Consider the following 18193-nt stretch of genomic DNA (forward strand, 5'->3'; position numbering starts at 1 on the left):
ATGCCGTGCCAAATATAATAACCTGTTTATGATGGTTCACACCAAGGAATGCAACAAAAAGCAAGTCAAATCCACTAGATCTGCAGGTTGTCTCTAAGGTGACTGCATCGCCAAGACTTTGTGCTGTATGGTACGGTTTGGACCGAGCATGCAGTACGGCGGGCTGTATGGTACGGCCCAACTAAGTCAGGGTACAGATGGGCACGATCTGGTTCGATATATCTGGATCTGGCTATTTTGTATTTTTTATATATATATTTAATTTTGCAGTTATTTTTAATCTATTTTCTACATTTTTTAAAAATTTGTAGCTATTTTTATTTTTATTTTTTTGTCGCCCGTGACATCGTGCCCGTTATATACACCGAGCTGGCCGTATCGTCGGGTCACAATCGTGCTCGGACCAGCTCAGCACGGCACGATGCATGACAAGTCGTACCATGGACTGAGGGCGCAGCACGCGGGCTAGCACGACACGACCCGTTACACTAGCCGGGCCTATCGGTCCATACCTAACCGGGCCAGTGCCGGGCTGACCCGACTGGCACATTTGACCATTTCTACTTTTACATACATATCTAATCTTATTTATTTATTTTTCTCATCCAATATTTATTAATCTATTAATTCTTTTATCTATTTAAGATTTTTTTTATCAATCTAACACAAATGAACGGTAATACTAAACCACGCGTGAAACGCTTGGCATGGGCGTGGGCCAACGTCCACATAGGGTTCACCAATTATACAGATGATAAGTTAGTTTTCCTTTGTTTTCCGGTCGTACCCAAGTTTAGGAAAAGAAAAACTCTAATACTTATTTCCCTTATCATTTCTCCATCGAAATACTACACGAACATTTTAATACGTATGACACTTACAACCATGAAGTTAGGCACCACGATTCATGTGCGAGAACTCCCATTCAAGTGCTTTTGAGCTCTCCTATCCTCAAACTCCCATTTTCAAGCTGCATTTGGCAATAGACAATGTTCTGACCCTAGGCTGTCGAGCTGCAATTGGCAGCTGAAAAAGCTCTGATCCTAGACCGTCGAGCTGCATTTGGCAGTTGAATATGTTCGAGGGCACGCACGACTGGTAAAGTTTGTACTAGGGCCATTGCAGAACATGTTCATAGTCCACTTACAGCGGTTGCAGACTCGATGCTTTCACGTCGCTACATCTCCTGAGGCATCTCCAGCGGAGGAGGCATTTTTGCAGATTCGGCTGGTACAGTGATTTGCGGCGAAACTGTTCACGTACTGTTGCTACAGCACTGCGGAGAGAGAAAACGAACATAGCAACACTGCTCATAGAGACTGACAGGGGCCTAGCAATACTGCTCATAGAGACTGACAGGGGCCAAAGGTAGAAAACAATGTCTGCTACGGTAGTAGTACTGTAGCAAACATTGTAGTTGTACTGTTTACAGAGGCTGACAGCGGGCCCGGAGAGAGAGAAAAAGGAGTAGAAGGTAGAAAATAAGATAGCTGCTGGAGATGAAAAAATAAGGGATGTGTAATAGTATTTTTGAGGATAAAAATTTAAGTTAGCTGCTGGAGATGGCCTGATGATGCATCGCGGCATCTTGAACGACTAAACAAATCCGTTTGATTAGCATCTCCAAGTGTGGCACATGTGGTCATAAGAAATCGAGTTAAAATATGTTTTGATTTTCTTGTGATGAGTAATTGGTATTAGCTTAGATGTGATTTGAATTGATTTGAGATTTTATTTGAGCATAATAACTATGGATTAATTGGAATTGGAGTTATAGATATGTGTTTGTTTATCTCATGGTGTGCAGGTGATGGATATAACTTAGCGGTCGATGGCGGGATGAACGGGGCCAAGCGGAGTGCTTGGTGCCAGACGATCAATGAGATCGGGCTGAGTCAAAGGTAATCCTAGCTGAACACGTGGAGGTCAAGCAAAACATTGAAGGCGGATGGAGACGGTGTGTTGACAAAGTCAAGTAAAGGGGATGTCGGTGCAAGTAACAAGGCGGCCCGAGTGATCTTGAGTGGGAGAGACTTGCCAGCGGTCAGGATCACATGACGGAGTACACGCGTCGACATCTAAGGTGTAAGAAAGGCGGCGAGTCACGCTTTGAGAAGCGTGCAGACGATTTCGCGGTTTGGTCTCAAAACCGTGGGAGGATTGGAGGAGTATGTGGCACCATCGCGAAGCTTGCGTCGAGGCGAAGCTAAGTCGTGAAGGCGCCGCGGTCGTCCAATGAATTGAGAAGAAAATAGACCAAAATACCCTCGGTGGTAGGTAGGAGTGTACTACAAGAGAGGAGTATTTTGGGGAAAAACTAGAAAACTTAAGTGCCAAGTTTTCTAGACCTATAAACAGAGGAGTAGGACTAGAGAGAGCTTTGAACTAACCACTTAAACCCCCTTGTGCCACTCATTTGAGAGTCTTAGAACTAGATTTTTAGAGAAGAGAAGAATGAGTGCTTAGCCTATGTAATATGTGAGAGTTTTGAGAGAAATCTTTGTAATCCGTTTAAAATAGGGCTGATCTCTTTGAGTAATTAAGTTTATATTTTTTTATATGCTTGAATTCCACTCTTTCTAGTTTCCCTATATTGTTTCCCTTGCAAGTTTGCAAGTTTTTTGATTTTTGGTTTTGATTTTCGTTTTGGTTTTTGGACTGAAATTTTAGCACCTTGTGAGATTATTTTTCTTGTTACTAGAGGCATAAAAACTCACATACGAGTGTATGCTCATGGGTCTTGAGTACCCTTGCCTCTAGATCATCAACTTGGAGAGGTTTTTTGCCCGATGATCTTTTTCTTTGAGTTGCAATATTTCACCTTTGCAGGGTTGTTTTTCTTGATGCTAGTGGTTTAAATACTCACATACTCATGTATTTGAGCAGGTCTTGAGTCCCATTACCACTAGACTATCATCTTGGAGGATAACCTTGTCCGATATACATCTTATCTAGTTTCTTTGGAAGTTGTGAGTTTTTATGCACAAAGACACATGGAATAGTTCTGAATGTAATATATGGTTCATATTCCATCTGTAGAGTCATGTTGCCATAAAAGTAATCTTCTTGCTTTGTCTATCTAATTCTTTTACTTTCATTTAAACATTTTGAAGTACGTTGAGTGAGAAATAAGAAAATACCACATATTTCAAAAAAAATTTATTAAAATATCTATTCACCTTCTCTAATCGTCATTCTCGTTCCTATAAATCCTAAGTCATCTACACGCATCCCTACCTCCAACCAGCGGAATCGAGAAACTCTTGATCAAATACTCTTTTGAGTCATCCGTGCAGCACAGCGGTGCTGCAAATAGCATTAGGCCCCAGAGTGTGAGTGACTTTTGAGTCATGTTGACGCCAAGATGAAGATAAGCTTAATTGCTTTTTGTTTAGAACGTGTGGCTTCAGCACCAGCTGCAAAAATAGGTCCCATGTGAAATAAAATATAGTAGTCTTTATCTCAACCACCGCTCATTTCGCGAGAGAAAAAATTCCCACTCTTATTCTCTCCATCAACTTGTGTTACAGTTAAAAAATACTATTTTAATCAATTAGAGCTGACACACCACTCCACAATTTTTTGGTATCAGCTAGCTGTGACGGATCGGGATCCTCTGCAGTTGCTACTAGCAACTGCAGAGAGGCTACTGTAGCTACAGTGAAGTGCATTTAGGTCTGTTCTGATCCGTTGATTTCATGGTGGATGCATCAGATTCGTATGCTACAGTGCCTCTACAGTAGCGTGCTACAGTACCGAAACGACTGTACGTAGAGCCAGATTACTCTTGCTACAGTAATGTATGATTGACTAATGCACATCACTGTAGCACCAGACTCATTTTACTGTATAAACAGTGATCCTCTGCATTAATGATGTATTAATGCAGAGAATCCGGGTCCAGCTGTGACATGGATGCTTGAGATTTCAAGCACACACTGTGAAGGGCCTTACTCACCTCCTTAGCTACAACCAGAAAGAGTCGCAACGATCAACAAATAAAAAAGATGACAGAAAAATGCTTCTATTGATTGCTTCTCATGCTGCACTTTCCATTGATTTCTGAATTATGATCACAGCAAGTAACGGACACAAGTAATTACAAAGTCAATGTACATGCCACTTGAACTCGCGGTGCGTCATCTGAAGAACTTCAGCAACCCAGAAAAGAAAATTATCATATCAGAATAGCCATTACACTACAAACGAATCATCATGAGGGTGCAGCTAAGCTTCAGTAACTTCTAACAAGCTGTCGGGAATCTCTAACGACTGCTGCCGCAGGATATACAATGCAGCATCAGAGTTCAGACAAATAACTACAGAAGGGCCTGGTAACCTAGCAGAGAACTCAGAACGCGTTGTTTGGTTCCACTGTGTTCAGTCTCACACCACGCGCAGAGCCACCGGCGTCACCTGCTGGTCCAGGGATGGAGGGGTTATGATGCAACAGGCCCTCCATTTGCTCGATGAAACTGTCGAACCTCCTCTCGAGGTATCCAAGCGAGTCCTTCAACAGCATGACTTTAGCTGCGAGGCCGACCGCCTTGTGGCACATACGGCTGTACCTTGTGGACAGGGTTTCAGTGCCCGAAACAGGCTGATGCGTGCCACCAGGGGGTACACACGGCAGTTCATCCTTTGCGCACTTTGTCCATCTCCTCAGGATGTACTGTGAGGAGAGGTGGAGGATGTTGTTGTAGTTGAGGACATTCAGCGCGTGCATGCACAGTATGCCTGATGACTCGAACTTCTTGCAGCTGCAGCTCACCGTGGTGTTTGCTGGGTTGAACTCCACAATGCCGGAGCACTGTTTCTGAGGAATAGGGGAGACTCTGAACTTGTGTGTGGCATCATCAGTTGGAACTCGTTCGCAGATGCAGGCAAGGTGGCTTATGTACTCGTGCTCAAAATCTACATAGATTGTTCTTGTGTATGTCTTGGCAGCTTCAGCAAGCAAAGGTATGTCAACAAGTAGAATGGGTCTGTCTTGTCATGATTCATGATCTTGAGCAAGCTCCTCCTGACGAAGATTGGTAATCACATTGAAATACTGAACAATGAACTTACAGAGTGGCAGCTTCCTGTAGAATCGAAATTTGAAAAGATTTTCCATGATCTCGCTCCATTTTTTGGTGCCTGTGAGGCCACAGAATGCATTACCACAGTGGACCAGTGACCATCTTTCCCGTGCAGCGAACAATTCAGAAAACCATGGAACATCGGCAAGTCCATGCTTACTCAAGCTATCCCATTCCCTGTGGAAGTCATCTTCTGGATAGATACCATATATCAAATTTTCAAAATCTTCATGGAAATTCAGCTCCTGAGCAACTCCCTGGACAAGTTTGGATGCAATAGTAAGTATATGCCACAGACATAGCTGGTGGCATGAGCCAGGCATTACTGTAGAAACTGCTTTGGATATTGCAGCAGAGAGATCTGAAGATTGTTTTTGGTTGTCGTCCAGACATGGCAGCTAGAAATGTTCTCAATAACCAGGTGAAAGACTCCACACTCTCATCCAGCAGTAATGCCGCGCCAAATATAATAACCTGTTTATGATGGTTCACACCAAGGAATGCAACAAAAAGCAAGTCAAATCCACTAGATCTGTAGGTTGTCTCTAAGGTGACTGCATAGCCAAAATAGGAATAATCCACAACAGATCTAGCATCAGTACAAAAGCAGTTAGTCAGTCTCTCCTTCTCATCTAATTGTATGGCATAAACAAAAGATGGATCCTCAGACTGCTTAACTGTAAGAGCATCCAGCAGGATCTGTGTGTTTCCCTTGTCAAATTCTTTTGATCGCAGAGTACTTAGGCAGCTAACTTGATCCTTCGCAACGACAGGAGCATCTCTAACACGAGCTGGCTCTTCTGACCACAATTGCTGAACAGGGGCAGGCTTCACTCCGTAGTAAAAGTCAGATTCCGTAAGTACATCTGGAGCAGACTTTTTCCTGTTAGACCTTAACATAAATGTTTTGTTCGGGCTAGCGAGTGGGTGATTATGCTCATCATTAAATCGCTTAATAATCCATCTCTTATCAGCAGGATTTTCCATCAATTCAAGACGAGCCAAACAGTTTGATTTCTGAACAGAGCGATGCTTCCTAATCATATGTGTGTGATGCGGCGGTGGTTTACCTTCAAAGCTACACACGAAATGCCTATCACATACAGTTCCACATTTCCTTCGAGAAAGGTGACCTTTTCTGACACTGAAACCCTTCCACCTTGCACAAGCGTTGTAGAAATTGAATGCTTCGTCCTCTGTTGGAAAAGTCATTCCAACTGTAGGATCCTTCTGCGATTTCTCAGCATCCTGTGCAGCACCAGCTCCACTCTCATTTTCTCCTGACCCATCCGCCTCCAGACTCCCGTCAACACTCTGCTGAAACATGGACAATGCTACCTCCATTGTTTCGACTATCCGTCGAATTAGGATTGTCAGTGGACTTGCCCAACTCATTGTTAACTTTTAAAGCAACACAACTGTTCAGATCATCCGTCGAATTGGGATTGCCAGAGGACTTGCCTAAGTCATTAGCATCTTTTGAAGCGACACAATTGTTCAGATCATCCGTCGAATTGGGATAGCCAATGGACTTGCCCGACTCATTGTCATCTTTTGAAGCGGCACTGTTGTTCAGATTGTCCGTTGAATTGGGATTACCAGTGGACCTGCCCGACTCATTGCCAGCAAACTTGCCCAACTCATTGGCATCTTTTGAAGCGACACTGTTGTTCAGATTATCTGTCGAATTTGGATTATCAGTGGACTTGCCCGACTCATCAGCATCTTTTGAGGCGGCAGGTGCTGAATCAGATATGCATTTACTCAGGGATGCAGATGCACTCTGATTACCAGCTTCTTCAGGTGCTTGCTCCGTAAGAATGGACGGACATCTTTCTGGCCCGCTCATCGGTACAGAAACATCTATGGCAATCCCAGATGCAACTTGGGCTAAAATCTTGGAACTGAATAAGCCTCCAGCCCGTGAAATTGATTTTATCCACTGGTTTACTTGTCTAGCCCTGCAATATGGCCAAACCAAATCATGCAAGCAGTGTTAGCAACAAAATCATGGCTACCCTACTCTTCAAGTTACAAGCTTCAGATATTTTATAGTAGGACAGGCAAGAAATGCACAGAGATTACAGAACGCGGAAATGGATTGCCACAGAAAGAGACAACAAGACCAAGGTACACATGGGTTTAAGGATAAAAAAAGTCACAACTAACTGAATGGAGATGGAGAGGGAGAAATATTTGGATTGATTGCTCAGTGACAGCAAAGACTGTCATCTACAACAAAACGAACTCCTAGAACAATCCGAGCTAGGGTTACTCACTAACAAATGTAGAAATTGATCCAAGTCCGGATGGATCGATCTCCACTCGCGTCAGTGCAGTGAGGCACCAGTAGAGGGCGGGCAGGCGGAGTCGACGAGAGAAGTCCCCGGTGAATGAGTTCCCGTTTGTTGTGTCCCGTCGGCCGTCGCCGGCGGTGAGTTGCAACAAATTGGCGGCGGTAGGATAGGGTGGGAGAGAGTCGAGTGTCATGTACAGGGAGATGTGGGCCAATAGGCTGAGGGCTCTGGGCTACTACAACGTTCAGTGAGGGAGCACTACAAGAGAAACGCAGGCAACAGAAGAAGGGGATTCTGAACAGACCAGAACAGACACGACTCCCCGTTCTTCTTCCCGAACCCTTCCTCCTCTTCTTCTTCTGGAACCTTCTAGTCTCTTCTAGATTTGTATTCCAAGATTGAGTACTTTCCATTTGTGAGGTTAATTCCACCCGGTGCTAAGTGATTGAGTGATTAGAGACGGAGGTTTGTAACATCGAGTCTCCTCCCCTCGTCAGTTCTGAAGCTTTTCAGTTTTGCCCCTGTATCACCGGCAGCTTACAAGAGCCCTTGGATTGTCAGTGGATGGCTCGATCTCATCAGTTCTGTAGTGTCGGCCAGTCGATTCGATCATCTGTTTGTTTTGAAATTCACGCATGCTGAATTTCATATGTTTGAAATTTAAGAGCCTGATCAGACGATGGGATTGGTGGTGGCCGCTTACTTGCGAACGACATGTATAGAGGGAGGTAGAGAGAAGGTAGGCAGGTCTGGAGGAGGATGTGTGCATAGGGGAGGAGCGCGCCAGGCACCGGCGGTCGCGAGCTAGGGAGGACCGTTGGTTGGGTTGATGTTGAGACGGAAGAGCTTTAAAACGGAGATGTTAGTGCGCAAGAGCGGTGGGCGCAGATCCGACAGTGGGAACGTCGTTAAAAATAATTAAAAATGGGTGGGAGGCGAGGGAGCGAACTGGCATAGAGAGGAAGAAGAAGGCAGCGTTTCTGTTGGGCAAAAGAAGAAAGAGATGGTTTGTCTAATGATTCGATACCTTGATGGTTGAGATTGTCAACTGATGAGTAATTACTTTTTTACCACCCTCCCAGATGACACGTTCTGAAACACCATCTTACTGGATGTTCTCCCCTGTTTACTATCTGGACTCACACGAATACACCGTTAGCGTTATAAACAGTACATGAGAGCTAAAAATATGTAAAAAAAAATGTGTCGATTTTTGTACATGCTCTATAATTCATAAATAACCTATTTTAATTGGATTCACTAAAAATCTTGTGTATAATTTAAACTAAAATTTTCTAAACAACCCATTTTAACTCGATGTTTCAGAGTGTGAGGGTGGTAAAAAAGTAATTGCACCGTCAATCGAGATTTATTTCGTTTTCAGACACTCCATATATAGCAACAGGTTTCAAATTTGCCGTTGTAATAAGATCGTATTTCGAAGCACGCCAGATGGGATTGGTGGGATGCCGGAGTCCTAACTGCCGTCGCTGCAGGTAGCAAAGATGTAACCTGGGCCTGGACTCCGCCCCCTCAAGAACCGGATTCGAGTTCGTTTTCTTATTGCGATATGTCCAGGAACTCCCAAAAAAATAAATCTTAGCGCTTTCCTGGAGGCACACACTGAGCCGCAGAGGAATTAGCAACACGACGGCCATGCTGCATTGCCGCCGGTTTGTGAATTTGGTGGTGGACACCGTTGTCGGTGCCCGCCCAGCCTACGCGCAGGAGCAGGAGCAGGAGCACCAGATGCAGAGGAGGAGGAGGAGGACGCTCGGCTGCCTCCTCCTGCAATGACCTTCTACCCCACTGCATCGATCGCGCTTGGTAACGTGGATTTCTTTCCCCTCGGCGGCAGCAAGGACGACGACGTGGTGGCCCTCGACCACGACGGCAGCGCCCTGCTCGGCTGCTCTACCGCGCCACCTTTCCGCGCTGTCCGCATCCTGCCCGCGCTGGAGCCTCACAGGCCCAAGGGGAGGATCAGCCCCATGTCCCTCACCGCCGGCGACAGCCTCTACATCGTCGAGATGCACCCCTTCTACACCAAGCCAGGCTGCTTCGAGGTTCTCACCCAGTCACCCACGGGATCCGTCGACGATATTCCGCGTCAGGGGGGCCGGAGCCCGTGCTGGTACTGGCGCTCTCTCCTGCCGCCTCCCTTCGCGTACGCTTGCTACCACGACTGCGTCACCACCTGCGGCCCAGACCGAGCCAGAGACTACGGCATCGCCGCCTGCGCGGTGGTCGGCAGCGACTCCAAGCTCTGGATGACGGCGGCGGGACGTACTCGTTCGACACGGTGAGCGGCGCGTCGAGCAAGGTCGGCGACCGGCAGGGGCGGATCCAGCCCAATGCCAAGGGGGGTGCTGGCCTCTTGTTATTGGACCAAATTCATAGTTTATGGGCTAAAATGATGTATTTTTTCTGGATTTTTCATTTCTTTCTCTGGGCTTGTGGGCTAAAATGATGCATTTTTTTCTGAATTTTCCTCTACTTCCTCTGGGCTTCCTGGGCTGGGCCCGTGCTGCAGCCCCCCCCCCCCAGCACGGGCCCTGGATCCGCCCCTGGCGACCGGGCGCTGCCGTTCCATGGCCGTGCCAAGTACGTTCCCGAGCACGGGCTCTGGTTCGGCCTCGGCTCGTCCGGCTGGGACAACAGGGTGCACTGCCTCTGCGCGTCCGACCTCGCCGCCGCCGGCGCGTGCAGCGTGTGGAAGTGGTACGGCATGGAACCTCCTTCGGATCAGTGGTCCCCGGCGCAGGAATCCTGCCTCGTGCCCCTGGGATCCGGCAAGTTTTGCGTCGCCAGGTTCTTCGAAGAAGACTTAGAGGTATTTCAAAGGAGGCTACAGCTACCACAGTTGCGCCGTGTTCACCGGCGTGGAGGTGGTCAGCAAGGAGGATGGCAGATCTGGCCTACGCATGCTCAAACACCGATCCAAACGCTGCACCTTCCTCGACAACGTTTTTCTTAAAAGTTACTCTGGTATTTTAGACAATCAATAACCAATCTTAAATTTTAACCGCTTTAGAGCATGTACAATAGGATGTGCTTATCGGATGTATAGAGAACCTTTACAGTACAATATGATACTAAATGATAGAAAGTATTATTGTTATGATCTAATTGTCTATTTTAGTAAGTATTATTGTAATTATTTTGATATACTTAAAGGTAATTACATTATTGACTAATCGGACTTCAGACTTTCGCCACCCATCATCGACCGACCGACGGATGATGGAAACCCTAATAAATGAAATGAACAGAATAAGTGAAAGCTTATCCAAAGAATAAACTAACATTTTGATTTTCTCTAATTAAACATATAATTTACAAGTTTATCATAATTTTTTTCAAATCCTACCCTTATAATACCCATAATACTCTTTAATGATACTCATGATACTGATAGGTGATAGAGTATAATTAGACCAATCTAAACCACCAGATGAAGAAAATGGACAGTATACACTCATTTAGATATACTGTAAAAGTCCTCGATGTATATGCAAAAAACCCCGAAATTTTTTCAACTACACTAGCATATATGCTTAAACAGAAAACAATAGGCTTAACTAAACACCACTGCTTATATTAATGTTAACTAAATAGTTAACTATCTTTAAGCACATATAGTCTTTGTTTGTATTGAAAATTATATTTTTTATATAGATATTTAACACTCTTTTCTTAAACACCTAAGCATAAGCACTAGCATTATTAACGCCTTTAAGGTTAGAGAACTTTTCAGAAGAGAACACCGGAGCAAACCCCAAGCTTATAAACTATGATCTGTTTTCTCGAGGAGCTTACAAAGCATTGCTGATGCACCTGAAACTAAACTATGAAAAAATATACAGTAACTTCGCCGCATGAACCTTTTCTTTCTCGACTACTAAAGAAACTCATTCGCATTTTTGGGCTCTTGTGATCTCCCAGACAGGAGCTTCATCATTCGCAGCACATGCATCGACCCGCTTACTGGTATTTGCGATAGCGACCATGAAACTGTCATTCTGGAGAGTGTAGAGATACATTGCCCGTTCATCCTGATTATTTATATCAAAAAACTTGAGTCAGAATGGAGTAAAGCACTTGCTTTATGCAACTGTACCCATGCTACATGATGTACAAAATAGAAGCTTGTGTGCAATGGCAAGTTCAAAAGCGATATTTTTTGTGATGTGGTGTGAAGGGCGCATTTTCGTAGTTCATACCTCAGGGAGTTCCAGATATTCATCAGGAGATATCTGAAGGAACTCCACAGCCGTTTGGCCAACGCACCAAGCAAAGGCCTTTTCACTGTCGTCTGCAATGGTCAAGTGCAACTGAAAGCCATGTGCACATCCACTCTGACAGGCACACTTACAAAAGGAACACTGGAGTCCATCTGACTGTTCATTCACAACACAGCCACAAATACTGTGGAATAATAACACCTTTAAACTGCCGCAATCAATGTGGTCTAGTCGAACATGGCATATCTGTACATGAAGACATCAAACAAATACAGGATGTTAGAAATTCAAAAGAATTTGGTCACAATTGAAGAATGCAATGGAGTTCTTAGAAATATAATTAAAAACAGTGTCCAATACTGTTTTTAGCCTTTTACTGTACTTCTGACATATCAGAGCATGTTAAATGTGATCTGGTAGTCATTTTCTAAAATGTTACAGTTTTATATAAATGTCAACTCAATAACTTGAAATGTTTTAGGAGACGCTTCACAACAGTAATGAAGAAGGCTTACATGTGTTCTGTTTGTCGAATGGGGAAGATCTGACAAGAGTGACAAATTATGCAGGCATGTTGAATTCAGCAGCGCTGGCAGCAAGCTTAAATTAACAAACAGAGACCCTGGCTCCTTTTCACACCATGAGACTTCAAGGCTGTTAACCAAAGGTTAGACACCAACCAGAACTTTGCGCACATCATGGCTACAGATAATAGATGTAATATAAAGGAGGATGCTGCTTACATGTTTGTTGAACTCGAAGTGCAAGTCAAACCAGAGATGTACACCATATGACCTACTCCCACTCTACCTAATGACCTGCAGAGATATTTATACAATGTATTGAATTCAAGTGTGTGGTGCATATAAACAATTCAACTGGCATAGGAAACAACAATATGTCGAAATAACATATATTTGAAGAATGGTGAACAGGAATGATGGAATCTAGAATACGGATGACACGATACAATGCTTACTGATGTACAAAGCCTAAAATTTCACTAAAAGAACGACAGCAACAGCCTGTCAGGCCGATCTAGCAAAATATGGCATCAGATATCAAGTTATCAGCTGCTAATTATTTCAAAAACACATATTTACGGAAGATCTTAGAAGTACCAGAGTTCAGACTTTAGGTATCACATGAAATTTCTAATCAGAGCAATCAGCTCCAACAACAGCTCCAGTGAGAAACAATTTAGTGTGTTATGCCTTCGAAATATCAGTGGCAACACAGAAAGGAATCACTTGATTTATTGTAATGTGTCATGAATATCAAAATTGATTTGACATGGAAAACCCTTAAACAATCAATTTCCAGATGGGAAAGACCAGTAAGTTCCTTTTCAATCATGATATCATACTGATGCATAAGCAGTTTTGATACTGTCAGTATTCCTAAGTGTATTGAATTCGATATGTTGACCAGCTTTGAACCTCAGTCAATGAAAAGGTGGGGACCCCCACCCCTACAATAATTTTTTTTTTAAAAAAAAACATTGACCAGCCTCAAGACTCTAAGACATCGCATTTATACTCATCCGAACTGCTAAGCATGTTTGGCTAACCATAGAGAAAAACATCATTCTCTTGCAGATATGGCAATATGTACTACCATGAGAAACATAAATAAGGATACAGTTGATATTATCAGTCAAATAGGCATACAATATCAGAGATAAAAGGATGGACGGGAAAAAAATAGGCCATTGCTTATGTATAGAAAGTGGTACCAGGGTCCAATAAAGATAACCTTCATCAGAACAACTCCTGTTATGTCTTCTAACTCCAAATAAAATGTAGTCCCTGATGCGCTTGCTTTACAAACACTTGTTACGGTGCCAACCAGACTAACTCCCATCATTTTATCATGGAGGTCACTTACATATGCCTAAAAATTAGGAAAGTTATACAACAACATGAAGAAAGAAGCTTACTACATGCAAAATATCAACCAGTGCTGCCCACTAGATGATCATGAAAAGGTTCGTAAAAAAGCAATGACAGAAAGTATGAAAGATCAGGTATTGTTCTCTGGAAGTATGTTTCTACTTTCTACCAAGGACATAAAAAACCACACCTATATTAATGGTAGTGAAAATATTGCATGTGCATTCTGAAGAGCTCATGGAATCAATGTTCTAAAAAGCGGTAAGCAGTGAGAGCGGACACCCACCGCGTAATGCTTAAGCGGTGAGCGAGTGACTACCCTGCCACTTAGGGAGTGCTTAAGCAGATAGTGACTCCATGGTGGAATAAAAGTAAGAGATATATTTAGAAAGAACTATCCCAAACTATTCATATTGTGAGATGTAATAGCTAATAAGAGATTAAATGCTTTTTGCTTTTACGGTGGTAAACTCAACAGTACATTAAGCTAAACATGATAGTATCACAAGTGGACCAATATAAATCAGTAATCAATACAGATTCAAGCATCAGAATAATCAGTTGTTGGAAGCTAAATTGGTGAGCCTTCAGGTTCCGAGCAACATAATGATTGGCAAAATCTATCTTCTAAAACTAACTCAAATAAATGAAGGTCAAGTTACATACTCGAAATGGATATTTACTGAAGTCAAGTGAACCATGCAAATCACGTGGTAATGTCACTTGTGAAGCCACATTATCAGTCGGAAGACATGACAGCCGAGGTCCTTGGCTCCTTACTTGAGTAGGTGTAAGAAGCACCTAGCACACACTTTATGTATTGGTCAACTGGAGTAATGCAGAAAGAACTATCAAGACATTCCTACCAACCTGTTCCTCTTGTTGAGCAATTGGCACCATGTAGACCTGTGTTGCACTACCATATTCAAGGCACAGTTCCTGAGACTCCTCATGGCTATTGTCTACAAAATTTGCAATAAAAGGTCTATCCAGTGCAAGCATGCTCCCTACACTGAAATAAAATGCTTAGCTTACTGTAGTCTGAATGAAACATTTGGTACTTCTTATGCGGAGTGAAATGAACCTGAAAAGATTTGCAAGCAAAACCTGTTCTCCCCATAGAATAAATTTCATTTTTGCATCATCATTGTCTACAAGTATAGTCTGTTTTCTTTCTGTACATCTAAAAGGTTCCAAGGACTCAATCTTCTCAATCCTGCAAGACAAAGAGAGTGGGGTGTTCTGAAACTTTATCTGACAAAGTAGTTGTTTATACAGTTTATAGACTAGTAAACCCCAAATCCCCACATGTTTTCATCAGCAAATCATTAGCATTTGATGTGTGAGTGATCGTATATTTTACCACAACCAAATATTTGGGGAAAAAAACAAAAAAAAAAATGATTGTGTACATCTTAAAGGTTCCAAGGACTCAATCTATAAACTGGAATATCACAATCCATAAATATCACTTTACCTGGCATAAAATGAGTATGGAACATCGATTCTATTTTCCTCAAGAATCATAGATGAGAATGAATAGGTGCAAAACTGTGCAGCAAGTAACATGGCATCTTCATCTTGGTCCTGCAGAAATACTTATGTACGTGAGCGAAAACAAAGTTTACTGACCAGTACAGATGCCAAAATTGATTTCTAACAGTGAAAGCTGAAATTACTTGTCTAGAGACAAGTACAATATTGCAAGCCTGAATTCTTTTTATAACAAGAGTTTTACAATTTACAGTGATAGTATGAATAGACATGAAGTGGTTTTGACATTTATATTAAATTATTAAGGTTCGCAGTCAGTTATCATTGTATAAAGAGTCATTGTGGCCTTGCGGGGGTTGAAAATGCAATTAAGACAAAGGAGCTTTACCTAAGAAGTAATAAATTGCAAGTAAATAATGTGTTCTGGGCAGCGCTGCCTTATACACCTAAATGCATTGAAAGTATACCTCATCGAGTAATATCACCATGTATTCTGTTGGCAAAATGCGAGCATGGCCAGATCCCTCCATAGCTGTACGAAGACAACATCCTGTGAGCATAACTTCTCGACCCTTCTTCAATATACCATGTTGTCCTATGTAGTCGTAGTACCTGACACAAAATTTATGTCAGTACAAGAACTTGTATAAGTATTCCAAGTACCAAGAGTGGCATAAAAAATAAAATAAACACAATGTCCTATCCATGAATTGTACTCCAAAAGATACATTACAGAAATTACTGATTGATCATTCAGAGGGGGGTTATAACAATCAAACATTATTTGGGGTGAAGAATCAATAATCTAGCTTTAGTAGATCACAAAGATCCTTACTATCCTATAACTGGAAAAGTTACATCTTACACTCATTTGAGGGCAATGAACAATTCGCAGAATGCTCGAAGTTCAAAAGAGAATTCTAATAGCAGTGTTGCAGACTTCCTTGCCTGAATATTCCATCCAAAGTGCTGACACATTCACTTCTAACATGATAGCAAACAAACAAATATGAACTTTAACTAAGCGATATGTAGTCAGATCTACCTTCGGTGTAAATATAGGTCGATAGTGGATGCACTCCACATGTCTCCCAAGGTAAGCATGTATATGTTTGTACCTAGAAGAATGACACAGAACTAAGGATGCAGTCAACAAAATGCAAGTTGCTAGTCATGTACCAAAAGCAATTTAAAATTGTAAGCAAGTTTAATCCAGAATTCTGTTGGACAGATTGATGATACCAATGAATTGAAATTTGGAAGAAAAGAGCCCTGCAATGCTTCATAGTTCATAGTCAACTAACCAATAGAGCTACTAATAACTATAGCTTGTGCATAGCATAGAAGTATAGTATAAGCGTATAAGCATACCAGGAAGGACAAACACATCGATGATGACAGCTTCAAGGACACTCTTGGGAGAAAGGAAATTCTTCTCATGGATAGAATCGATTGTAACAGTATTAGGAAGCCTCCTCCTCTTATTCCGCGTGTTTAGAAGTTTGGTCAGCTCGACCTTCCTCTTTGAGGTCAGAGATTTACGCTGTTCTGTCCAAGACTACCAAGAGAAGCCAAAATTTAACCCCTATAGCATCTTTCTATTACAGGAAAACACAAAAGTAGCATGGCAAAAGACTCAAGATAGGTGTAAAAGAGTTCTATACTTGTTGAACTGCAAACGAGCACTTTTGATTAGAAGTTCAGAACCAAAGCTAATTGTTTCAGCAGTACCAAACGCTATCGAACTGAACAAATAGTTTAGCTTTGTCCTTGTAGGGTTCTATGCAGAAACCACATTGGTTCAAAAGTCCATCCTTGAATTGCCATTTGCTTTGAAAATCAAGCTGAGCACAAAGCATAAACAAATAACGCAACAGCTTACGGGTAGAGTTGTGCTGTTGTGCACTGAAACTGTGGCCCGAATTAGGTAGAACAAAGTGCAATCCAGCGATTCAGACATTCAGTTAACAATCGTTCAGTAGAACAAGTAGCCTGACTAAGCAGACTTGAGCGACGAACTTATAGAATGGCTAGTTCGCGCAGCGCAGCGCCGCGCCGCAGCGAATCTGATCGAACTAACCTGGAAGAGGTCTGAGAGGAGGATGGCCGCTGTGACGCCGCTGGAGTAGGCGCAGCACGACTTGAGCACCTGCGCCACCACCCACCCCCAGGGTGGCCGAGCCGGCGCCGGCTCGTTCCCTGGGGACTCGTAGCCGTCGCCGTCGCCGCCGGAGGAGGAGAGGACGGAGATGGCGTGGTCGACGAACTCGAGGAAGGCGCCCCCGTCGGCGGAGGCGGAGGCGCCGGCGGCCGCCGGGTCCATGGAACCCTAGGGCGGGAGGAGAGGAGAAGGGAGGGGGAGTGGAGACGATCAGACGAGCGCGGCGTATGAGCGGGAATGGTTTTTGCTTCGCGCGCGGTGGCCACCTGATATTGGTAGGCGTCGTCGCTCGCAGACCCGACTTTCCAAGCCAAATTCACACGAGCGTGACTCGCGTGACACACGCACACACACAACCTGAGCATGGCTCGCACGATTACACCATGTCAAGAGAATTCTTTAGAGCTTCTCCCGAACAAGCTCGTACCAGCGGTCTAAAATCTAAATTTTTACTATATAAAACACGAATTAGTTTTTACATCACCTCCTATTCTATTTTTCTCTCATTTAATAAAAATCTAAAACTTAAATAATTTATTTACTCTCATCATCCACACTTGTCATCCAACATTTTCATCTCATTACCGACTACTCTTTTTACTAATAAAAATAAATTAAAAAATAAAAAATTAATAGATAATCTCCTCTGTCTTTTTAACGATTCCACATCTCTATAATTTGAATTTATTTTTTATATTACCGTATCTAATATTTGTTTTCGTTGTAATGTACGGATACTTACCTAGTTAAATTCTAATTGCCAGTTTAGAACATGGGAATTTCAGGGTTTTCAAGCGTAAAGATTATCAGATAAACCATAATTCATACATAATATCTGGTGAATCATCGACCTGGCAACTACTGGAGGCCCAGATCACAGATTAGTTGAAGGGATTGTGCATATAAGCTTTGCACTTGTACCAACTCCGAAGCATGGGTCAAACAATTTCTGCACATGATGGCTGTGGAGTACTAAAATGGGGTCTCAGTCAGAACCGTCAGAAGCTGTGGTTACACAGGCTGA

General features: G+C 42.9%; 3 protein-coding genes across 3 annotated transcripts; 1 reads left to right on the plus strand and 2 right to left on the minus strand.

The window, feature by feature from the left end:
* Window positions 1-4139: 4139 nt before the first annotated feature.
* LOC133913708 (protein FAR1-RELATED SEQUENCE 5-like) lies at window positions 4140-7693 on the minus strand. Its single transcript, XM_062356927.1, has 2 exons — window positions 7361-7693; window positions 4140-7042 (listed from the first exon to the last, which is right to left on the minus strand). The coding sequence occupies exon 2, from the start codon at window positions 6474-6476 to the stop codon at window positions 5310-5312; it is 1167 nt and encodes a 388-aa protein (XP_062212911.1). The 5' UTR covers window positions 6477-7042; window positions 7361-7693; the 3' UTR covers window positions 4140-5309.
* On the plus strand, window positions 7152-10429 carry LOC133910828 (uncharacterized). The gene is made up of 3 exons (XM_062353075.1): window positions 7152-7211; window positions 9022-9680; window positions 9926-10429. Exons 1-3 carry the CDS (start codon window positions 7152-7154, stop codon window positions 10353-10355), a joined length of 1149 nt encoding a protein of 382 aa, XP_062209059.1. The 3' UTR covers window positions 10356-10429.
* Window positions 10430-11137: 708 nt separating this feature from the next.
* Window positions 11138-17447, minus strand: LOC133913709 (uncharacterized). Its single transcript, XM_062356928.1, has 13 exons — window positions 17089-17447; window positions 16380-16566; window positions 16054-16126; window positions 15476-15620; window positions 14992-15101; window positions 14599-14730; window positions 14385-14526; window positions 14181-14315; window positions 13358-13515; window positions 12366-12440; window positions 12138-12276; window positions 11602-11868; window positions 11138-11433 (listed from the first exon to the last, which is right to left on the minus strand). Exons 1-13 carry the CDS (start codon window positions 17329-17331, stop codon window positions 11290-11292), a joined length of 1950 nt encoding a protein of 649 aa, XP_062212912.1. The 5' UTR covers window positions 17332-17447; the 3' UTR covers window positions 11138-11289.
* Window positions 17448-18193: the final 746 nt, after the last annotated feature.

The sequence above is a fragment of the Phragmites australis genome, chromosome 3, assembly GCF_958298935.1.
Source record: "Phragmites australis chromosome 3, lpPhrAust1.1, whole genome shotgun sequence".
Classification (NCBI taxonomy): domain Eukaryota; kingdom Viridiplantae; phylum Streptophyta; class Magnoliopsida; order Poales; family Poaceae; genus Phragmites; species Phragmites australis.